Genomic DNA, 21,248 nt, shown 5'->3' on the forward strand with positions numbered 1-21,248 from the left:
CTGTCGATGCTACCGTGCGGCAGAACCGTCAGGAAGTGAGATGAACTGGTGCACCATGTGCAGCCAGAGTGGGAGGAGCTGGTCAGACACGCTCACTTCCGATGCTACCTTGATGATCATCGTATGTTGACGAGCGGACACGGTTCGGCTCGGTGCATAAGGGTCTAGAACCGACGAAGATCATATTTTGGTGTTTTATATCAAGTAGGTCCCAGGGAAAAGCTGAAGCTTTCTGTCCAATGTCTCCATTCTTCGCCATCTCATTCCTACCCAGTGATCTCACAGCAGTCGCCACAACATTGCGACAAATACCAGGCAATCGCGAACGGTTCAAAACTTTAAAAGGTCATACATAACATGAGTAATCATTAGGGTATCTTCTAAACGCAGACTAATCCTCTCCATTATCCTCTTAGCGCCCTAGCACATACCATCGCCGATAGTTGCAAAGTCGCTCTCCATCACCGCCCAGAAGTGATCCAACGGCATCGCCTGAAACGGATCCTGAAAATACTCCAACGGATCAAATACGAAAGAATCGGCTCCAGCATCTACGAATTGACTCGGCGATAACATCCTGTCCAGGCTTGAGTCCTGCGAGTCCTGTTGTGGTATTCTCGGCGTCTCTGCAGTCGAGCTATCACCAGACAAGACCTGGTTCACACGGACTGACAATTCCAACACGCCCTTGACGAACTCATTGTGTTGCCCTACGATCCGATATCTTTCAGCGACATAATCGGATCCTATCCTTACAAGTTCTCCATCCGATCGGCCCATGCGCTTATGCGGCTTCTTGAATGTTTGCAGCGCAAGCGTAACCGCTGCTAGAAAGGTAGGAGTTGGGGTCAGAAGTAGAAAATTAGGGTGTGTATCGGCAAACTCGGCCACTTGGGTGATGATGGACCTTGCAGCCTCCACGCAGGTGTTCTGACTTTGCAATAACCTCGAGATGCTGTGAAGCTTAGCTTCGTGCTTTTGGACTTGATTTTGAAAGGACGTTTCGGGGAAGATGAGTGATGCGCGTAGAAGAGTGATTTGTGCCTGTGAACACAGTAAGCGTTTGTTCTGTCGATGTAGTTGGTGTGATTCCTTACCTGATGGAAATGCAGAGATAAAAATACTTCAAATGACTTCTCGTCCGTGGTCTTCGCATTCTGACTTATCTTTGCATCTTCTGCTCCCTCGTCTAGCCAATCAACCAAGGCTTGATCCAACTGAGCAATTCCACTCAAGAAGTCGAGGGCACTCTCTGCTCTTCTCTGAAAGATGTGTTCGCTAATCTTGCCCACCAGCAGAGACAGCGTCACCCATCTGATGAAGCAAGGATTCAGACCGCTGGCCTTGTCAGGCAAAGGCTGGTCGCAGTCGGTGATTTCGATGGCACTGGGGCGGCCGGTTTCTAATTGCATGGACTTCTCCAAAGCGTAGCAGGCCCACCAGACTCTAGAGTGTAATTTACGGTCAACTTGGTTTCCTGAGCCCTCGTTGGTGTTCGATATCGCGATTTTTCGGTGGATACCTATTGAATACCCGATTCGTATACCTTGACCCAACAGATGCCAACATTGTCCATCTTTCCCTGCGACAGAAGAGTCAGTAGAGGCACCAAGTGGTCACAAGACATGAGATTTACCTCTTGAGCGCATAGCCACTGCTAGTAGAACAAGGGCTTGCACTGAACTCATATAGGGAAAGCTGAGCAAGTGGCTCACGAGCGAATAAGCGCCAGTGAGATAACCCGTCGCTGCAGCCGAAATCGCACCTTCGTGATCATCCATACCGATACTCAGCACCGCGTAGATTGCAGCCAAAGCTGGGGCATCGACCGACGTTATTGCGCCTTGTAGGCCACCCTGACAAGTCTGTTGTAGTTCTGAGAAGCGCAGGACTTCTGATATAAAGGCTGTATGATCGAGGACGGGGACGAGAGGATGCGTTCGACTAAAGTATTTCTTTATGCAGGGTTCCATAACAGACATGCTGGGTAGGTCTGGTAGACTCGGCACCAAGGGTAGTGCGTACTCTTCAGTAAAACACATTCCCCAGTGGAAGTGTCGGCCGATTGGATCTAATCCGCGTCTCTGGAGAAATAAATCGATGAACCTTGTTAGGCACTGCAAGCTGGACGAGCCCATATACTGTACAAGGTCAGTCGCCGTCAATCGCATGGGGACTCTGAAGACTTACCTTTATGCGATGCGACGACTCATCCGTGTTCATGACCACATCAGGACTATCATTCGTTTGTCCATCAGTGCCACTTTCAGGCGTGGTCTCTTGATATGCGCGCTCAATCCATGAGGGTGGCCTCTCTTTATTCCCACTCGCCGACAACGGCGTCGAAGCAGTAATTTGCGACCCGACAAGCGAAGCCGGAGAACTGTGCTGGCTAGCAATTGAAGCTCTGCGCGGTATCGAAGATAACGTAGATGTGCTCTGCAAACCCTTATGAGGCCATTTCCTCACAGCAGGGCCATTAGGTCGTCGCGGGTCAAAGGTCTGGCAGTCGTCACCTCTCAGAACGCAATTGCGACATTTGGGGGTTGTCGCGTCGCATCGGACTTTGCGCTTGCGACAGTTAGTGCATGCTAGAGAGAGACGGCCACGTTTGGATCGGGGAGGACGCGGTGAGAGGCTTTGAGATTCTGAGTCCATGTTTGTGATAATTGTTAAAGACAGAATGAGAAGAGAGTCGTCTCGGGGAGACGATGACCGAGGGTGTCGCCAACAATTTGTATTTTCCCCTCCGCGCAATCACCACCAATGTCCGGGGTAAAAAGCCACTAAGCGAGTCCCCCGCATTCGTGGGGATCCCCGATTCTACGGAATACCTCAACGGGAATTCCAATTAATGAAGGGGTCAGAAAATAGGCGGGCAAAGATTTACACTGATCTGCACAAGTTATTTTATCTCCCAGTCTATTCACGGCCAAGCTTTTTACTACCCGTGTCCCTCCTGTCACGGACGGCGATGTCGCAATGTTTGATGTCGCGGGGTAGAAACATGGGGGTTTGTCTCTACAATGGGACTAGAGGGTCGAGGCCCTGCATCACTTGGTCATGTTCCAATATCGCTGTTCTCATTGGAGATGGACATTCTTGAGGCGTTGTTAGCTTGTCGCTGAACTTCGGTTCGATTCGGTTCGGGAAAAGGTACCCTTGAGGGCATGGATGAGGGGACGCGAGTAAGCTCAACCAGCCATCGTCTTCAATCACGACTCGTCAATTGATGAGCTGAAGGGTCAATGTGAACCGAAGTCTCAACACCATAAATTCGATGGCCAGAAGAATTAGCCACTAAAGCATAAGAGACGAAATAGTTTATGTGAGCTTAGACCAAGACTTAGGCTATTTAATTTTGAAAACCTAAGCCTCAGAGGACAATTCTTCTGTCGCCCTCATATTCCCAAAAGCACCCCAGAGAAACAGCGAAACGGGGGACCACCTGCGCTGACGAGTCCCTTGCTTCATTCCGGCTTCAACCCAATTGATCCCGGCCAAATAACCAATTGTCTGCGCTCCATTTCAAGAGGGAGATCGCCGCCGGCATCGCCCAGCTCCGAACCGAGCCGAACCGAATCAACAACAGCACCCTTTCTCAAAAGTGGTACGTCCAATCTTCTTCATGTCTACATAATCACGAGCTCCATTTCGAAACCAAGATTTTCGACCGTTACATCCCAGCGTATCATGTCGGAGCCACTGCAATCACAGCCACAGTCTTCCTCGCCCCAAGATGAACACTCCAACGAGAAAGAGGCTATGGGCTCTCGTCTTGAACCTGTCGAGACAGGGGCCTCATACGTTCCTCCACACATGAGCACGCTTCAACGACGTCTTGTAGTCTTGTCACTTTGTTTAACTCTTTTTCTTTGTGCGTTGGATACGACTATCTTGGCGACTGCTCTTCCTACTATTGGTAATGAACTTTCTGTTTCAGCTCGCGAGTATGCCTGGATTGGATCCTCATATACGCTTTCTACAACAGCGGTGACACCAGTATGGGCCAAGATTTCTGATATTGTTGGTCGCAAGCCTAGCATGATGAGTGCCACTGGTCTCTTCATGGCTGGTAGTCTCATTTGTGCTTTGGCAAATTCGAGCAGCATGCTGATCGGCGGAAGAGTCGTTCAAGGTCTTGGTGGTGGAGGATGTATGGTTCTCATTACCATTCTCATCGGAGACCTGTTCCCATTGAAGGACCGTGCCAAGTACTATGGTATCACAGGACTTGTGTTTGGCATTGCTGGAGCTATCGGTCCGGTTCTGGGAGGTGTCTTCTCCCAGGCTGTTACTTGGAGATGGTGTTGTAAGTATACTCCAGCTGGAGCTTTTTACTCATCACAAACTAACATTCCTCGCAGTTTATATCAACTTACCATTCGAAGGCGTTGCCCTGGTTGCACTCTTCTTTCTTCTCAAGGTCAATATCGAAAAGGAGCCTCTCGTCGACGGTCTGCGCAGTCTTGACTGGGTCGGCTTCGCTTTCATCATCGGCGGTACCATTTGCTTCCTGTATGGTCTCGAAGCCGGTTCGGGTGGTCTCGCGCCCTGGAACTCCGCTTTTGTCATCTGCTTGATCGTCTTTGGATTCCTCATCTTGGTTCTCTTCATGGTCTGGGAAGCCAAGGTCGCTAAGAACCCTATCATCCCTATCAGAATCTTCCAGAGCAGGACGAACATTGCTGCCTTTGCGGTGGCAAATCTGCATTCCTTCATCTTCATCTCGTACGACTACTTCTTACCTCTTTACTTCCAAGTCATTCTGGGGTTCTCGCCTATTATTTCGGGAGTCACATTGTTCGCTCTCATCATTCCCATGTCCATCTCAACAGGTCTTGGTGGCGTCTTTGTTAGGAAGACCGAGAATTACAAGATCTTAATCCTCATTGGAGCCGCTCTCATGACTCTGGGAACAGGCCTCTTCATTAGCCTCGGTCAACGAAAGGAATGGCCCAAGCTGATCATCTTCCAAATCCTTGCAGGTCTGGGTTGCGGTGTCCTCTTCCAGAACCCAATGATCGCCCTGCAGACTCACGTGCGTCAGAGGGATATGGCGGCAACAATGTCAGCTTACACGTTTATGCGTGGTCTGTTCGTTTCTATATCAATTGTAGTCGGTACAGTCCTGATCCAGCGAACTGTTCGTAGTGGTGAATTGACGCATGTGTCAGAGGACCAGGAGCAAGGCGAGACTGATAAACAGGGATATATCAGCGGTTTGAGAGTTATGTGGGCATTTTACACAGCTCTGTGTGGATTGATGGTGGTGTCGGCTGTCTTTATTCTACCCAAGCCAAAAAAGATAGAGGCGAGTAGTGAGACTGGCAGTGATGCGCAACAGAGCGACAAGACAGACGCGATAGCTTAGACATGAACAATAGCGCACGAGTATGTAGATGCAATGATGATAATAATTGCAAAAACAGCGTGCCAATAAATGCATTGACGTTAATAACGAAGCACATTTGCGAAGTCGCGTCTTGAGTCTCAGTAACTGTCCGCAAAGGGTATAGCGCCTTTGGACTCGCGACGGGCAAAAACGTGGTTCCGCCCGGGATCGAACCGGAGACCTTCTCGGTGTTAACGAGATGCCATAACCAACTTGACAGGAACCGTGCTGAGTCTTGGCGCTCGCGACTCAGATTGGGCTTCCCTAACTGACGGCTACGGAATGGTGATCGACGCGACGGATGGATCTGCGGTACCAGATGGCTGGAACGATTGATGGCGAGCACGACGATTTGGCTAAAAGGATCTAGTTCTAGTTAGTGAATTAGTGAGTACACATTTAATGACGCGATGCCGTTGGGTAAGTCAAAGCGCAAAGAAATCAGGCTTCAATGCATTGTAGTGGCATCACCATCATGCTTTTTGGTGGTGGGACTACCCTACAGGAAGACAGATCAATTGATGGAACGTTGATAAAACAATCAATTTTTATCGGATTAATATTAAGTTACATTTGTCAAATGCGATGACTTTTTGGAACTCTATGGATGTCTTTGGGAACCTGAACAATAAATGAGGCTCATTGCGCAGTCTCATCACAGACAGTGTCTATGTGCTTGAATCTTTTGCGCTGTGACCGACATACAACCAGTCCCGCTTCAACAGTGGAACATGTCCCTCCAACACAATCCTTTACAAACCCACTCAACAAGCGTAATTACAGGCGTCTTCATCTGGAGCCTCATCACCCACTATTGACGGATGTTATGTCTCCATTCGGCGAATCTGGAATCTTAGCCATCTAAGATACGAGAGATCTCCTATACTGTTTAATAAGCGGATCATGCGATAAAGAAAAGGAGTTTAAAATAAATTTAGCTCCGTCTCCATATCGAAAAACATGCTTATTGGACAACCTTGGGCCTCGGACCCGACGCTTGCTAAGCTTCAACCGGATTTCGGCATCGGCATGACGCAACTCCGTGGCAAAAGAATTTGAACGGGCTCTGTAGCCAATAAAACCATTTGCGCAAAGTTTTCGCATAGAAAGCCCGCGGACTTTCCATGGGCTTTGTCAAGGCGGACTGGTTTTCGTCCCCGAAAGGAAGGCTAGCGACGGATCTTCAAAACTCTGATTCACACTTGATTTCTAAAATACTATAGCCGCTCTGTATCCGTTGGCTGCCACGTTGATTGTACCGGCGTTTGGCATGATTACGGCCGAAAAGACCGATCCGGACCCGATAACCCATTAGATTGGATCATTCCAGACAGCCAAGAACCGAGGCATCTAGAAAAGGAGTAACCTAGAACGTTGCTAGCGTCTCGCTTGGTGATATCATCCCTTGTCGGATTTAACGTAAGGACCAACAGCCCTTGCCTGTCCGGGATCTTGTCGCCGCGTCGGCGGGCCCGTCATGGAAAAGAAGAGATTTGCTCGCTTCTTCGCATTTTTCTTTCTTTTCCCCGTTACGTCGTTGATTAATAAAGTAAAGTCCGATCGAGAATACCTGGTCCCTATTTAAGTCGCTTGGCTCCCGTCCCTCCCTCTGTGATCTGCATGCTCTATCCAGACAACGGGTTTTAACTCTCTTCCCCCACCAATTCCCATCGACGCTATTTACATACACACACAGCGACTCGATACGACTACGATACAATGAGCGATAACGATAAGATTGAAAGCCCAGCGAGGGCTAAGATCCCTTACTGGCGATTGGTCGCTGATCAAGCTGGTATTACACCCGAAGTCGAAAACTACAATTACGATGGTTCAGGTACAGAGGAGGACCCTTATAGAGTGAAATGGATCCCCAATGATCCCCGAAACCCCATGGAGTTCAGCCAAGTCAAGAAGTGGTTCATCACCATGACTGTCGCTCTCACAACTCTGGCTGTCGCCCTTGTCTCATCAGCCTACACCGGCGGTATCCGACAGATCATCATGGAGTTCCAGATCAGCCAAGAAGTCGCTACTCTTGGTGTGTCGCTCTTCGTCTTGGGTTTCGCAATTGGTCCTCTTCTGTGGGCGCCTCTTAGTGAGATGTTCGGTCGTCAATACCTCTTCATCGGTACCTATGCTGCTCTCACTGCCTTCAACGCTGGTTGCGCCGGCGCCAACAATGCCGCGACTCTTCTTGTTCTGCGATTCTTTGCGGGCGCATTCGGTTCATCGCCTCTCACCAACGCTGGTGGTACCATTGCCGACATGTTCCCCGCTTCCCAGCGTGGTCTCGCCATGGCCATCTTCGCTGCCGCTCCCTTCCTCGGCCCCGTCCTTGGTCCCATCATTGGAGGTTTCCTTGGTATGAACGCTGGATGGCGATGGGTCATGGGCTTCCTTGGAGCATTCTCTGGTGCTCTTTGGATCCTTGGTACGCTCCTTGTCCCTGAGACCTACGCCCCAGTCCTCCTCCGTCGCCGTGCCGCCAAGCTGTCCAAGATGACTGGCAAGGTCTATGTCAGCCAGGTCGACCACGACCGTGGTAAGGTCACCCTTGGCGAGTCTTTCAAGACTGCCCTCTCCCGACCTTGGATTCTTCTCTTCCGAGAGCCTATCGTGCTTCTTCTCTCCATCTACATGGCCATTGTTTACGGAACCCTTTACATGCTTTTCGGCGCTTTCCCCATCGTCTACCAGCAGCAGCGTGGTTGGAACGCCGGTGTCGGTGGCCTTGCTTTCCTCGGTATCATGGTCGGTATGCTTGCAGCTATCGGATACACCATCCCCATGAACAAGCGATATGTCAAGATTGAGCAAGAGAACGGTGGCTTCGCCCCGCCCGAGGCTCGTCTCCCCTCATGCCTTATCGGTTCCATCTGTCTTCCCGTCGGCCTCTTCTGGTTCGCTTGGACCAACGGTCCCAACACTCACTGGATGGTTAGCATTGCTGCCGGTGTTCCCTTCGGCTTCGGCATGGTTCTCGTCTTCCTCAGTGTCATGAACTACCTCATTGACGCCTACACTATCTTCGCCGCCTCTGTTCTGGCTGCCAACTCCGTTCTCCGATCCCTCTTCGGTGCTGCTTTCCCTCTTTTCACCAGCTACATGTACAAGGACCTTGGTATTCACTGGGCCTCTTCTGTCCCCGCATTCCTTGCCTTGGCCTGTGTTCCCTTCCCCTTCCTCTTCTACAAGTACGGTGCTTCTATCCGTGAGAAGTGCAAGTTCGCTGCTCAGTCTGCTGCCTTCATGCGCAAGCTCCAGAGCGACAGCGCTGCCACTTCCGATGAGGAGAAGAAGGAAGAGGCTGCCCCCGCCGAGGAGACCTTCGACGACGATGCCTCCACTGAGGTTGATGAGCCCGCTTATGCTCCCATCACAGCAAGCAGGACGCATCAATCCACCCGATCACACGCCTCTCGTGCTTCACGCGCGTCACGGGCTTCATTTGCGTCACGCCGCAAGTCGTATGACGGAAACCCCTACGACATCGACCGTGTCAACACAAGACAGTCATTCACATAAAACAATCATCACATAAAAAGTTATTGCTTTACAGGGTCGAATACCTAGCGAAAATTGACGGCCGTATATAACGTTTAATTACATAGACTTCTCCTACAATAATACCCCATTTCTTACCTTCAATCATCTGATCCATTTTGTTAAGTGTGTGACCATCGATCGGCATGACGTATTGACTCAAGATCTTCAATCCATCATCGCTTGGCTCAACGTGCAGTAGAGGCTTGGCGACGACGCTGCTAGCATTTCCAGTAGCGCGTAAGGCAAAGTTAGACTTTTGCTGTTTCCTTGGCAATTTAGTCAACATGATGATGCACTGACCTTGTAAAGGATTGCGCTTGTACCATGCCCTGTCTGTGTGTTGGGCGATGCATGATGCAGAGAATCTGCTGGAAGCCACTGTGCATCTTGAATCGGGCTCATCTTCTTCCAGCCGAAACCGTGGATTGCCTCCTCAGTGCAAAATGCCATCGGAAAAACTTGGATCCTTGGTAGTTGGTTATGGCATCTCGTTAACACCGAGAAGGTCCCCGGTTCGATCCCGGGTGGAACCACATCATTTGCGCTCGCGAGGATATTGCTCAGAATCGCTGACCTGTTTGCTATATAAACGCGACAAACATTCTTCCTTTTGCAATACCAGAGGTTTCTTGTAGGTCATTGTCTTGAGAATAACAACAAAAAGACAATACGCCAGAGAGAAAGCGTGGCCTTAAGCCACTGACCATGCGGCGATGGACTTATCTACAACTTCCAGAGTGAGGGAATGGGAGCTATTTAATATCTAAAAGAATCTTAAACTTGAACGGCCCAAGGTGAAGTAATGTACCGAGCATCTATGCTCTTACAAGGCCACTAAGGACGATACATCCTTCTGTGAGTAGATGCCAAGACACAAAAACATTATACTGCATGGTCATCCTTTTGCAAAGTATGTAGTCGTAATATCGTGCCTGAGTAACTTAACAAACACAGCTATCATACGACTACCGGCGCACCGCTCAGAAACCAACGTGCTTAATTTCCATGAGACCACTCAGCCCCGTTCAGGTCAACAGTCAGCACTAACAAGCTACGACCCCTGGTTCAGTCGGCAAAAAACTGCCGCACTAGCTTTAACACAAAATAACTAAGTACTTCTGGCGTGTTTCTCACCATATACCTGCATGCTTGTTTTCTACACACTGGTGGTTGTGTCCATAATATCGGCTGCCTCCCTGCGTCAACATACGATAGAAGCCGTGCGCGAAAAGGATTCTTAGTTTCAATTATGTCTGTTTCAAGGATTTGTTTTCAGATGAGAGGATGGGAAGTTAGACGCAGAAACTCGGGCTGTGCAGAATCCTTCCAGAACATATAGCATGCCCGCCATCCCAGTGCAGATCAGAACAATCATCAATTCTTGGCATCCCATCTATCTACTATGCATTCTACCTTGTTCTCTTTGTTGACATTGGCAGCCACTGGCCAAGCTGCCTCGTGCTCTGCTGCTCACAAGTTCGCTCTGAAGAGAAGTTATGATGCTAGTAACTTCTTCAATGAGTTTCATTTTCGAGATGTAAGTTCAGTCGGACATGATACTGAAACAAAACTAACCAGCTAGGCGGCCTACTACGATGGTATTGACCCTGCATACGAAGGGGCTCCAACCCATGGATCGGTCAACTACGTGAACCAAAGCGATGCTCTAGCTTCAGGCCTCATCAAGGCAACCGCGAATCAGGTATACGTCGGTGTTGATGCTAGTCACAAGGCAAAGTCTATTGGCTCGAGCAAGATCAGACATGGCAGAGACAGTGTTCGTCTTGAGTCAAAGGAAACCTATGACTCTGGACTCTTGATAGCAGATATCGAGCACATGCCTGGAACAGCATGCGGTGTTTGGCCATCTTTGTAAGTATTATGACTTCTACAGTGTCATTGTAAAAGCTAATTGTCCTTGAAGTTGGTCATATAACTTTGATGAAGACCCTGTTGGAGAGATCGACATCATTGAAGGTATCAATGATCAGAGCCAAAACGTGGTGTCGCTGCATACGTGCGGCGCTTGCAAGTTCACAAAGATTGGCGGTCTTGATGAGCGATCCAACTGCAACAACGGTGGAACAGAGTCAGATCAATGCGAAGACGGAACCAACTTGTCAGTATTCGACCTCAAAATGATAATGGGATGATTGTTAACACCACCTAAAGTGACGGATGCGGTAGCACTCATGCTGAAGGATCTTACGGTTCCGCTTTCAACAAGGCCAAGGGCGGCGTCTATGCCACCTGGCTCGAGTCAGATGCTCTCAAGATTTACTGGTTCCCTCGCGACAAGATCCCAGCCGACATCAAGTCTGGCAAGCCTGACCCATCCAAATGGGGAACGCCTGCCTCCAAGTTTGTCAGTGGTTCAGGATGCGACGTCGGAAAATATTTCAAGGGACAGACTATCGTGGGTACTATATCACAGACTGTCGAAAGATGCTAACGTTGGATTTAGATCATCAACACTTCTTTCTGTGGCGATAATATCGATCAGGGCACTTGGGATGGAGAGTGCAGAGAGTCAACTGGCGCGAAGACTTGTGACGATTATGTCACGAACAACCCCGAGGCATTCAGTAACGCATATTGGCTGTTTAACTCTATCAAACTGTATCAGTAATATGTCTCTGAACAACGGGTTGCTAAGGTTGCCAGTGAATATGTAAGAACAAGATGACATGAACCAGACGCTGCTCTGTGCTTTCGTATAGCGAAGATAGTCACTTCTAGAACAAATCATATTGCTTTGTTTCAATTAAAGTGGAAGGATTGGGAAAACAATCAGAACAAAATTCAAATTAAGCTAGTAACTTCAGTCTAGTCCTCTTGGACCTAATCTCAATACTCGATTAAAACCTCCCTGTATCGCACCCAGGAGATCCAGCCCCCAGCGTTCATTCCATCAGCGTTCTATCATCTCTAACATACCGTCGTCTCTACATTCGAGTCCTCCCAATACTCAGTGCCGTTCTGGTCCACACGAACTAGCTTTCCAATGGTGGTCAACTTGCCGTTCAGAGCTTCGTCCTTGACATCCCGCTTTGCTTTGCACCGCTCACACTGCTTCAGTGTCATTCGGTTCTGTTGCAGGCAAACATCGCCGTCACTGACATCTTGTAGACATTTCCAGTGCGTGTGATCTACACGTACCTGAGCATTCTGTGCAGAATTGCCAGACATCCTCGTCTCTTGGAGGGTGAGGAGGCGAGATCACCGGCCTCTAGATCAAGCTGCTCGAATGTGGTTGCCGGCTGGAGATGGCGGGACTGTTGTCCACCGCGGGGCTCTGGCTCGCGGCGAGACGGAGGAAAGAACTGCGGGTTCCGAGCTCGGAAGTCCCTTGCGGCAGGCGAGTTGTCGACAACTTCGTCCAGACGTCCGTACTTGTTACCCGGAGCACTCTGAAAGTACCGACCTTCCTTATCGCGGTAGTAATGCCGGTTAGTTTCAGCATCATACCCGCATTTCTTAAGACCTTCAGGCAGACGACCATGGTCGTCGTCGAAATGGGTAACTCGAGGCATTTTGGGACTGACTTGCAAGATAAAAAGTGAGGTAAGGTTGCCTAGGACGAGAACAAGAGTAGATCTGAGTGGTTGTTGATGGGTGGGATGTGGTGGTCAACGTGAAGGTTTGTGGTGTGTTGTGACTACTCTTGGATGAGATAGGCTGATGAGAAAATAAGCTGGTAAGAAGAAAACAAAACTCGTTGCAGAATCGTCTGAATATTTATAACATTTTTGAACATCCTTCTTAGTAACACGTATTATTGTTAAATCTGAACATTTTGGATGCTACTGTCGCGAAGGTGAATCACAGAGGAGTGGACAAATATGAATCATAAGGTTGTTTTAGGATCACTACACCGCCCCTAATGAACAAATTCAATGATCTAGAACATATTGGGATAATTGGTATTTGCCTGGACTGATTTCATCTGTACGTCAGTGCCAGTGTAGACCTTTGGTATGTTTCGTCTAAGCGCACGTCTTGTCCTGTTAGAGTTGCTTGGTTACTCGGAGATAAATTTGCAAAGGTTGAAAGAAGGCTCCGTCATGGGAGCTGTTGCACAATAAAAACCCACGTGAGAAAAGAAACAGATCCAAATTGCTGGTGTCAGCCTCTCATTATCTTGATTCAGATGGCACAACCAGAGATGAGGGTAGTCATCTCGCCAGGTCAACGGCTGGGACGGACTTTGAAAGACAAGTTCAGGCCTCTTTAATGTCTTTCTTCAGCTGGTCAGTGCTGAGAATGCATCACAAAAAGACAAACTCATAGACTATACATGTGTCACAATGGCAGTGCATAAGGTTGACATTCATCTTGTTTGCTATAGAACAGGTGAGGTAGGCCCCACTGAAGGATAGCCCATGAACGTCTGGCTTGGCACACTCACAACCAATTGACAACATGTTGGTTCTTATCCGATTTGGTACTCACACTCGCTTGGCATGCCGCATCGAGAAACGCCAGTGACTAACGTAAAATCGCTCATTTTAAGTTTGCTCTTACCTCCTCATTTCCATCCCCGCGACCCATACCTTAGTTCAGATTGTTTCTGTACGACACGACGATCATGACCGATACTACAGCAGAAAAAACCCCTTCCCCCAGGCCATCGCCTCACGGCCAAGTTGTCCCACCCGAGCCTGCGGGTCAGCTTGATGCGGATGACAATCTCACCGACGATGATTCCGCGATTGGCCACACTGATGATGAAAGCTCAACTGCTTCATTGACGTCCACCATTTACAAATACAGAGAGGAAAATGGCCGAACCTATCACGCTCATAAAGACGGCGCGTACATCGGCCCGAATGATTCTCAAGAGCAGGAGCGACTGGACTTTCAACATGGACTTTGTCTCTTGGCTTTTGACAATCAGCTTGTTCTTGCTCCCATCTACAAAGAGGGCAGCATCCCTGTACGTCGTGTTCTCGATGTCGGTACTGGAACAGGTATCTGGGCGATTGATTTCGCCGATGAACACCCTGAAGCTGTCGTTACCGGAGTGGACTTGAGCCCAATCCAACCATCTGTTGTACCGCCGAATGTAGAGTTTCAAGTCGATGATATGGAAGACGAATGGACTTTTTCTGAGCCCTTTGATTACATCTACTGTCGATTTATGACCGTCTCATTCGCCAATTGGCCGCGATTCTTTGAACAAAGCTTCGAAAACCTGTCACCTGGTGGTTGGATGGAGGTTGTGGACATTCTTCCACCCACATCGGATGACGGTACTATGTCACCCGATACAGCGCTTTACAAATGGTCGAACCTTTTGCTTGAAGCCACGGAGAAGATTGGTCGTCCGTTCGGCGGCACAGCGTTCTATAAGTCCCAGATGGAAGATGCTGGTTTCAAGAATGTCAGCCTTCGAGTTTATAAGTGGCCTCAAAACCGCTGGCCCAAGGATAAGAAATACAAAGAGCTAGGTAAGCGCTTTTCTATGCGAGAATCAAGGTTAGTACTGATCAAAACGTAGGCTCATGGACACTCGAGAATATCTCAAGTGGTCTCGAAGCAATTAGCAGCGCCATCTTCACCAGAGTCCTGGGCTGGTCTAAACCCGAGTTAGATGTGTTCCTTACCGATGTTCGAAAAGACATCAAGAACACGTCAATTCATGCTTATTGGCCTGTGTAAGTTATCTCAGCAGATGCATTCCCTTCAAGGACAGATCTAACAAAATACAGTTATGTAATTTGTGGACAGAAGCCATCTAGATGATCGATGTTTGTCGCAGAAAAGTCAAGTCTTGTGTATTTAGTGCATGAAGTGCAATGAAAGATTTTTATCTCTATTTCTGTAAAACAGTTGATGGAGCACAAGCTACTCCGTCTCATCCAATGCTTACCGGGGACGGCACATTCCACTGCCGACTCCCCGGCCTGATTACCAATGTCATCTGATTTGTAATATGAGTGTATGCGAGAACTCGAGAAGGAAGAATCGTGCGCAAGATCGGCACATCCCTATTGGTCATCCTATCTTGTCCCTGTCCCTCAAACTGTAGTGGGAGAAAAGCAGCGCAAGCAAGTCCCGGAACGGGATGAAGAACACGAATATCGCGCTTCTGATAACCACACTGGTTGGGCCTGTCTAACTTCGGGTAACACGGCGTTCCCAACCGACACAAGTTGGCATGCAGTACAAAATCCTGAAGGATGAACGGAGGTCGGGCAACCGAGTCCTCCGCAGGCTCAACCGGTCACGTCACGTCACTAGGCTTAAACATAAAAGGGCAAGCTTACAGCGTCGGTATTTTAGGAACAATGCGTTTCAAGCTTGTTTGATCTTTGAGTAAACCATTCATTTTCTATTTTGAAGCCGAAACACGATGACGCCTGTTGTCTTTGTCTCCGGTGCGACCGGTAGGCAAGGCTTTGCCGTTGCCCGACAGCTTCTCGACATTGGCTGGACCGTCCGCGCGATAACTCGCAACACGGACTCACCAATAGCCAAAGATCTGAAGGGAAAGGGTGTTGAGATAAGGCCCGGCGACTGGGAGGATGGAGATATACTCAAGGACGCCATGGACGGATGCACCCATCTCTTTCTGAACGTAATCTCCAACCATGCTACTGCCACCTCCGAAGTCCCCCTCGCCAAGCGTATGCTTGACATAGCCAAAAGTACAGGCGTCAAACACGTTGTATACTCTAGTGGCATGGCCATCAAAGATTTCGATAAAGGAAAATATTATAACCCGAACCACCCAATTTGTCGAGGTCATGGCTGGAAGCGCGACATAGAAAACCTTGTACAAGAGGCTGGCTTTGACACGTGGACAGTCCTCCGGCCAGGATTCTTCATGTGCAATTTTCTCGAACCAAAAGTCAACATGATGTATCCCGACCTCGTGCCCAATGGAGTTTTAAAGACGGCTTTCACACCCGGAACTCGTCTACCGCAGGTAGATGTCGAGGATATTGGGAAGTTCGCAGTAGCGGCGTTCCGCGAGCCCGAACGGTTCAACAAGCAGTTTGTCCCAATTGCGAGCGAGAAACTGTCACTCGACGAGATCATACAGCAGTTGGGAGACGTGACTGGTCGGTCCTTCAGCAGCGCGTTTCTGACTGATGAGGAAATCGAGGGGAAGATGGCTACAGACATGTTTGTTGCTATGCAACTTATGGCTCGGGATCTGGAGGACAAGGTTGATATTGGAAGTGTCGAGAGCTGGGGAATCCCTTTGATTTCGTTTAGAGACTTCCTTGAAAAGGAGGAACCCTGGGTAAAAAGCACATACATAGCATGAAGGGGAGATACTTACATACGACTTATCGCAAGACACTGCACAGCTGCCCGAGCTTTTATCAGAAGAATTGGTCGCTGTATGTGTAAGAGACGAAATAAGCTACTAATCTTAGACTACTTTGATTTGAGTCCCTAAGCCTTAGAAAACAAGGGGGTGAATTGATATTCGTTGTTCTGTGCCAACCTCGCGTGATTTATGCCTATCGCCTTCCCATCCATCTTCCGATGCTCCCTCGAATCCCTCCTCGAAATCTCTCCCTGAATCCCCCTCTATGTTCCTCACTCGGTGCCGGAAGATGGCGCAGTCGTAAATCTCGAACGATATGCCTGAGCGCTTCCACCTCTCCCACCAAATCTCTTCTCTGGCTAGTTAGGAACTCGGCAAAGCGAGGATGCCGAAGTAAAAGGAGTTCGGAATTCTGTCTAAATCTCGATTGACGGGCCATAATCACTTCCATCACCTCGAGCACGTTTTGCAACGCTGGTAGGTGACACTGACAATCGGCGGCCACACAAACAGAAAAAGAGACGCGCCTTAATGGCTGTTCTTGTGCTGGTGGTGGTGGTGGTTGACCCTGTTCTGATTCCTCGGAGTGTTCTTGGTCTGGCACTACAGGCGGCATTGATGCATGTCGTTGACGTAGATCAGAAGGGCCACCTACGGGATGCCGGTCTGGCCGATGTGGGTGATGTGGAACAGTTGGAAAGCTGGGTAAGGGTCGCCCATCTTGCTGACGTGGTTGAGAGGTGTCGCGGTCAGATTGCGAGGAGATGGAATCGTTTAGTGTGTTTTCGTCTGCCATTTTCGCTATGACTGCGATGTAATGATGGAAACAAGACTATGTTGTTCGTTTCAATGATGATCTTGCTAACAGTGATGGTGTTGGTGGAGAGAAAAGCAGTCGAGGTGAGTAGATTTTATGATTCATTGTGATGGGGTGGCACCTGCTTCATTCGATAAAATACAAACGCATAGGCAACAGAAGGCACATCCTTCAAGGCTTAGACTGCCAAATTAAAGTACCTAGTCTAATCGCTACTCTAACTCATCATAAGATGACTACATTATTTCGTCCCTTGTGTTTTCGGCAGCCAACTCCTTTGGTACCCTGATGACAAGGAAAAGGCGCCAAGTACATATGCCTGAACTGTTGAAAAGTAGAAGAAAATAGTTCTCCTGCTTTCCTTGTACCACAAATGAGGCATTTGACGGTTACCCCTTCAGCCACTGCTTGACCATCACCAAAGAATCTTCCCACAGCCTCGCCTCATCCAGAGGGCTGTAGGTATGAGGCACATAAGTCTCCGACGTCGAAACACCATCGCTCTCGCCACGTTCTGCAACAGAACAATTACTCAAATAAACGCCACCGCTTCCTTCCCAATCCTTCCCAACTGCAGCCAACAGAGTAGTAGCAGCTGCCTGCTCAAGGCTCTGTATGTGGTTCATCTTGTCAGAAATGACACTCATCATTACCTCTTGTGGAATATGGCGACCAATATTGGAAGCAACCAGACCCGGGCTTGCGCTGGTCGCATGGATGCCGTTGCCACCATAGCGACGTTCAATCTCATTGGCCATGTAGATGTTGGCAGTTTTAGAGCGGGCATATGCTTCCCAGGGTGTATAGCCTGTTGCGCCGGTGACCTCAAAGCTGTGGTCGTTCGAGGCGCCAATGCCATGGATGCGATGCGCTGTCGCTGCGACGGTCACTACCCGAGACTGGAATTCTGGGGTCGACCCTGCAAAGAGGGCTGGCTTGAGAAGCTCGAAGAGGAGAAAGTGAGACAGATGGTTTGTAGCGAATTGCTCTTCAAAACCATCAGCAGTCATGGTGAGCTCTGGAATAGCCATGACACCGGCGTTGGCGATATAAATACTGATTGCGTCCGTCTTGGAGAGAATAACCTCCGCTGCTGCCCGAACACTGTCCATGGAGTTCAGCTCCACTTGAACCAGCTCCATCTGATCGGGGTTCCAGAAATCAGCAAGGGCTTTCTCGGCCTTCTCAAGGTTCCGAGCCGTGAGGAACAGCTTGATGCCGGTAGCAGCAAGAGCTCGGGCGGTTTCGACGCCAATACCCGATGAGACACCAGTGATGACGGCAGCCTTTCCCACGAGCTTCTGTTCCATGTTTTCATCTTGGACAATCTGAAGAGCTGTTGGACGATCATCACCAGGTCCCTTGGGGTTGGTGTAAAGATGAGCGTATCGAGACATGGTGACTTGTGTACTGGGTAGTAGAGATTGTGTTTGGATTGTAGCGGTTAAACCACAAGAGTAAGTAAATTGGTTGGTGTCTTATAGAATGGCAGAGATAGTGTCTGCCTTTTAATAAAATTGCAATCATCGCGCTTGCACTGTCAATATTTATAGCTTTATGGTATTGGAAATACAAGGAGATATCGGCATTAAGGCCAAGGGCCAAGGGCCATCAGACTCAAGATCTTTAGAATGCACTATGTACGATATCCCTGATAGTCTCATAGTTTGTCAGCAGCTGATGACATTATCACCCAAAGAAGCTATTGATACCAGGTTCAGCGCTTTCGGGGCATTCGCCAATGGTGTTTAACCGCGCGAGGTTGCAGATCGTCTTGATGACATTTTGTCTCGATTTGTCTTAGCGTGCTCCACGACATGTCAGCTTCTCGGGATATTTATGCGCCTCAAGCCCCGAGACAGATGCTTACTTTTTGACTTCAACTGGACTAGTCTGTCACTATGGAAAACACCGAGTCGTCTGCCCCAAGTCAATTGGCGACAGATGAGGCGGAGAAAAAGCAGCGGCGAAAACTTCAAAACAGACTCAACCAACGAGCGCGCAGTGAGTTCCTTTATTCGGACGCTTGATGACTATTTTGCCGTTCAAGGCGATGTTCTGACATGTCGGCAGGAAGTCGTATAGGCAATGATGATCAATCAAAGATTCGTACCAAACAGCAGAATCCGGGCTTCGGAGTTAAGTTGTGGAAGCTAGACGAATTTAATTTGGAAACAAAGCCTGGTTCGTCAAGGCGGAAGCACTATCCTGCTGAGATCAGCAAAAGTTACACATTTGCCCTCGAAGCAGATCGTCGGCTCTTTTTGACAAGCATGTATAGTGGCACGCTGAGTGCGTCTGATGTTGAGCTGTACAGCCAACAACTGGACATCCAAAAACGTCTCGCTTCAGCTTCACAGCTAGCATGCCCTCTTTCAGACCACTTACTATATCTTATCAACTTCAATGCGTTTAGAGGACTGTTCTTCAACAAGGTCACTCTCACAAAGCTGGTAGATCACCTTGCTGTGGGACCGGGCCGGACTGAGAAGTTGAATATTATGCTGGGTCTCAAGAAGGATGCTATCTGCGTCGCGTTGGGCCACGACATGCCACCTGATCTTCAACCAACACCTTTGCAGTCAGAGATAGTTCATGCGAACTGGATTGATCTTATACCAATTCCGAGAATGAGAGATAATCTCATTATGAGACAGGATCATTTCAATCATCGTCTGTTCATCAATGACGTGATAGGGAACTTGCTGGAGGATGTCATGATTAACAAATACGGAGAAGGTACCGGACCTAGAAGTCGCTTGAAGCTGAAAGGCAAGTCTAGTGACTTTGCCTCAGATCGGAGTAGTATGATCGTTTGGGGAGAACCGCATCGAATGGAGAGTTGGGAGGTCACGGCTGAGTTTTTACAAAGATGGGGCTGGGCTGTTGAAGGGTGTCATGAGCTGATGAGAGCGACTAATCAGTGGAGAGCCGTAAGAGGCGAAGCGCCCTTGATGCTTGAGACAACAAAAAATGGGCATTTGGGATATTCTGATTGATCATTTTGGTAGGTAGTTAGTCCATACAAGCACAATTCATTTTTCCAAGCCGGAGTCAATGGATCCTGCTCTTCAACCTCTGATACAAGCCGAACCGTACCAAGGAGATCTCTACAACGAGGTACTATCATCACATTTGGATCGCAATATAAGAAAATTTCCGTGCCTCTGAATATTGACCAGATATTCGGAATTTTATTAGGCCGAAGCTGTAGAGTTGCAATCGATGGGCCCGATCATCAATGACATCAACCATCATCATGACGACGGTATCTCGGCTGCAATGTCGTCATGATTTTCATTCCAGCCTCTCCATAACCGAACTCACGACTACATCAATTCTCCTTGATCTCTGCATTCTCAATTGATACAACATAATTCACGAGCCGAAATCTCTAATCTGAGCTCAATTTCCACATCCAATAATCACATCCATCAGCAAAAATGACAGTCGCACGCCAATCTCTCTCCACCATCCGACGTCTCCCAACCGTCACATCCGCTCTACGAACAAAGCCCACGTACGGCCCATACACCTCACTACGCATGGAGTCAGGCAAAGTCAAAAACCCCGTCTCGGAAAGTCCCAACGACGCCAAGAACAGCGCCGACCATACCGACGGTGCTATGGCTTCGCTCAAGGGCGCGCCAGGCAAGGGCGATGCATCGTCTTTCGAGAAAAAGAACTTGACCGAGAAGGAGAAGAAGACCAACAGCCAGAATGCGCAAGCGAACGATAGCAAGGAGGGAATCAAGGGCGAGGCTGGAGAATTTACGAAGTCAGGAAGAAATCCCAAGCCTTAAAAATGAGGCTATTCGCATGCAATAAAATTATGGCAACATACCTCTGATGGATTAATAAATAAATTGTTCAATTTTCAATTGTCCCGTTAATGTTGTGACGTTATCCCAAGAACATCAGAATGACAGGATGCTTGTTCCTGGCACGTGATCTCTGCACAGATTCATCTCACTTCACTGGTTTCACCGACGACTCAATCTTCAAATAATTTACCAAAACACATCTTCCATTGCACCAAAATGTGTGGAATTCCGGCATTTGTAAAGAGCCTCTATGAAGATCTCATGGAAGCCATAGATGACCTCTTCCCCGACCGCACCCCCGACAAAGCTCCCCTGGTAAATAACCGCCAATCCTTTCCCCTTCAGCAGCCATATACCCAAGCATACACCTCGGCTGCCCGC

At 48.7% G+C, this 21,248-nt stretch overlaps 9 protein-coding genes and 1 non-coding gene across 10 annotated transcripts; 6 read left to right on the forward strand and 4 right to left on the reverse strand.

The window, feature by feature from the left end:
• Nucleotides 1-254: 254 nt before the first annotated feature.
• On the reverse strand, nt 255-2,720 carry B0J16DRAFT_310001 (uncharacterized protein). Its single transcript, XM_046124941.1, has 4 exons — nt 2,191-2,720; nt 1,637-2,141; nt 1,098-1,582; nt 255-1,044 (listed from the first exon to the last, which is right to left on the reverse strand). Exons 1-4 carry the CDS (start codon nt 2,656-2,658, stop codon nt 421-423), a joined length of 2,082 nt encoding a protein of 693 aa, XP_045978859.1. The 5' UTR covers nt 2,659-2,720; the 3' UTR covers nt 255-420.
• Nucleotides 2,721-3,204: 484 nt separating this feature from the next.
• On the forward strand, nt 3,205-5,400 carry B0J16DRAFT_364708 (major facilitator superfamily-domain-containing protein). Its single transcript, XM_046129958.1, has 2 exons — nt 3,205-4,312; nt 4,368-5,400. The coding sequence occupies exons 1-2, from the start codon at nt 3,694-3,696 to the stop codon at nt 5,372-5,374; spliced, it is 1,626 nt and encodes a 541-aa protein (XP_045978860.1). The 5' UTR covers nt 3,205-3,693; the 3' UTR covers nt 5,375-5,400.
• Nucleotides 5,401-5,548: 148 nt separating this feature from the next.
• Nucleotides 5,549-5,620, reverse strand: B0J16DRAFT_t305. The gene has a single exon. It is a non-coding gene; the product is annotated as a tRNA-Val (tRNA).
• A 1,241-nt stretch (nt 5,621-6,861) lies between these two features.
• B0J16DRAFT_348747 (major facilitator superfamily domain-containing protein) lies at nt 6,862-9,012 on the forward strand. Its single transcript, XM_046128787.1, has one exon. It carries the CDS (start codon nt 7,115-7,117, stop codon nt 8,921-8,923), a length of 1,809 nt encoding a protein of 602 aa, XP_045978861.1. The 5' UTR covers nt 6,862-7,114; the 3' UTR covers nt 8,924-9,012.
• A 1,000-nt stretch (nt 9,013-10,012) lies between these two features.
• On the forward strand, nt 10,013-11,811 carry B0J16DRAFT_348750 (concanavalin A-like lectin/glucanase domain-containing protein). The gene is made up of 5 exons (XM_046128788.1): nt 10,013-10,481; nt 10,527-10,816; nt 10,869-11,063; nt 11,117-11,360; nt 11,409-11,811. Exons 1-5 carry the CDS (start codon nt 10,347-10,349, stop codon nt 11,571-11,573), a joined length of 1,029 nt encoding a protein of 342 aa, XP_045978862.1. The 5' UTR covers nt 10,013-10,346; the 3' UTR covers nt 11,574-11,811.
• Nucleotides 11,812-11,872: 61 nt separating this feature from the next.
• B0J16DRAFT_375363 (uncharacterized protein) lies at nt 11,873-12,477 on the reverse strand (the record flags this gene model as incomplete). The annotated part of the gene is made up of 2 exons (XM_046130686.1): nt 11,873-12,059; nt 12,104-12,477. The coding sequence occupies 2 exons, from the start codon at nt 12,475-12,477 to the stop codon at nt 11,873-11,875; spliced, it is 561 nt and encodes a 186-aa protein (XP_045978863.1).
• Nucleotides 12,478-13,484: 1,007 nt separating this feature from the next.
• B0J16DRAFT_348751 (S-adenosyl-L-methionine-dependent methyltransferase) lies at nt 13,485-14,745 on the forward strand. Its single transcript, XM_046128789.1, has 3 exons — nt 13,485-14,394; nt 14,445-14,601; nt 14,656-14,745. The coding sequence occupies exons 1-3, from the start codon at nt 13,533-13,535 to the stop codon at nt 14,687-14,689; spliced, it is 1,053 nt and encodes a 350-aa protein (XP_045978864.1). The 5' UTR covers nt 13,485-13,532; the 3' UTR covers nt 14,690-14,745.
• A 413-nt stretch (nt 14,746-15,158) lies between these two features.
• Nucleotides 15,159-16,373, forward strand: B0J16DRAFT_348753 (uncharacterized protein). Its single transcript, XM_046128790.1, has one exon. The coding sequence runs from the start codon at nt 15,300-15,302 to the stop codon at nt 16,218-16,220; it is 921 nt and encodes a 306-aa protein (XP_045978865.1). The 5' UTR covers nt 15,159-15,299; the 3' UTR covers nt 16,221-16,373.
• Nucleotides 16,374-17,432: 1,059 nt separating this feature from the next.
• On the reverse strand, nt 17,433-18,440 carry B0J16DRAFT_358005 (uncharacterized protein; the record flags this gene model as incomplete). Its single annotated transcript, XM_046129565.1, has 1 exon — nt 17,433-18,440. One exon carries the CDS (start codon nt 18,438-18,440, stop codon nt 17,433-17,435), a length of 1,008 nt encoding a protein of 335 aa, XP_045978866.1.
• A 491-nt stretch (nt 18,441-18,931) lies between these two features.
• Nucleotides 18,932-20,846, forward strand: B0J16DRAFT_364713 (uncharacterized protein; the record flags this gene model as incomplete). The annotated part of the gene is made up of 3 exons (XM_046129959.1): nt 18,932-19,047; nt 19,117-19,938; nt 20,482-20,846. Exons 1-3 carry the CDS (start codon nt 18,945-18,947, stop codon nt 20,844-20,846), a joined length of 1,290 nt encoding a protein of 429 aa, XP_045978867.1. The 5' UTR covers nt 18,932-18,944.
• Nucleotides 20,847-21,248: the final 402 nt, after the last annotated feature.

Source organism: Fusarium flagelliforme (assembly GCF_020744385.1).
Source record: "Fusarium flagelliforme strain FIESC 12 MPI-CAGE-AA-0113 chromosome Unknown B0J16scaffold_7, whole genome shotgun sequence".
Lineage (NCBI taxonomy): Eukaryota > Fungi > Ascomycota > Sordariomycetes > Hypocreales > Nectriaceae > Fusarium > Fusarium flagelliforme.

What these genes read in the sequence shown, in the direction of transcription:
- B0J16DRAFT_310001 (XM_046124941.1), bottom strand. Translation starts at nt 2,658, where the DNA reads ATGGACTCAGAATCTCAAAGCCTCTCACCGCGTCCTCCCCGATCCAAA. An exon ending in AGTGGCTATGCGCTCAAGAG is followed by an intron (nt 1,583 to 1,636) that starts GTAAATCTCATG and finishes CTTCTGTCGCAG; the next exon opens with GGAAAGATGGACAATGTTGG. An exon ending in TATCTCTGCATTTCCATCAG is followed by an intron (nt 1,045 to 1,097) that starts GTAAGGAATCAC and finishes CTGTGTTCACAG; the next exon opens with GCACAAATCACTCTTCTACG.
- B0J16DRAFT_364708 (XM_046129958.1), top strand. Translation starts at nt 3,694, where the DNA reads ATGTCGGAGCCACTGCAATCACAGCCACAGTCTTCCTCGCCCCAAGAT. An exon ending in TGTTACTTGGAGATGGTGTT is followed by an intron (nt 4,313 to 4,367) that starts GTAAGTATACTC and finishes CATTCCTCGCAG; the next exon opens with TTTATATCAACTTACCATTC.
- B0J16DRAFT_348747 (XM_046128787.1), top strand. Translation starts at nt 7,115, where the DNA reads ATGAGCGATAACGATAAGATTGAAAGCCCAGCGAGGGCTAAGATCCCT.
- B0J16DRAFT_348750 (XM_046128788.1), top strand. Translation starts at nt 10,347, where the DNA reads ATGCATTCTACCTTGTTCTCTTTGTTGACATTGGCAGCCACTGGCCAA. An exon ending in TGCGAAGACGGAACCAACTT is followed by an intron (nt 11,064 to 11,116) that starts GTCAGTATTCGA and finishes CACCACCTAAAG; the next exon opens with TGACGGATGCGGTAGCACTC. An exon ending in ATTTCAAGGGACAGACTATC is followed by an intron (nt 11,361 to 11,408) that starts GTGGGTACTATA and finishes CGTTGGATTTAG; the next exon opens with ATCATCAACACTTCTTTCTG.
- B0J16DRAFT_348751 (XM_046128789.1), top strand. Translation starts at nt 13,533, where the DNA reads ATGACCGATACTACAGCAGAAAAAACCCCTTCCCCCAGGCCATCGCCT. An exon ending in TAAGAAATACAAAGAGCTAG is followed by an intron (nt 14,395 to 14,444) that starts GTAAGCGCTTTT and finishes ATCAAAACGTAG; the next exon opens with GCTCATGGACACTCGAGAAT. An exon ending in ATTCATGCTTATTGGCCTGT is followed by an intron (nt 14,602 to 14,655) that starts GTAAGTTATCTC and finishes AACAAAATACAG; the next exon opens with TTATGTAATTTGTGGACAGA.
- B0J16DRAFT_348753 (XM_046128790.1), top strand. Translation starts at nt 15,300, where the DNA reads ATGACGCCTGTTGTCTTTGTCTCCGGTGCGACCGGTAGGCAAGGCTTT.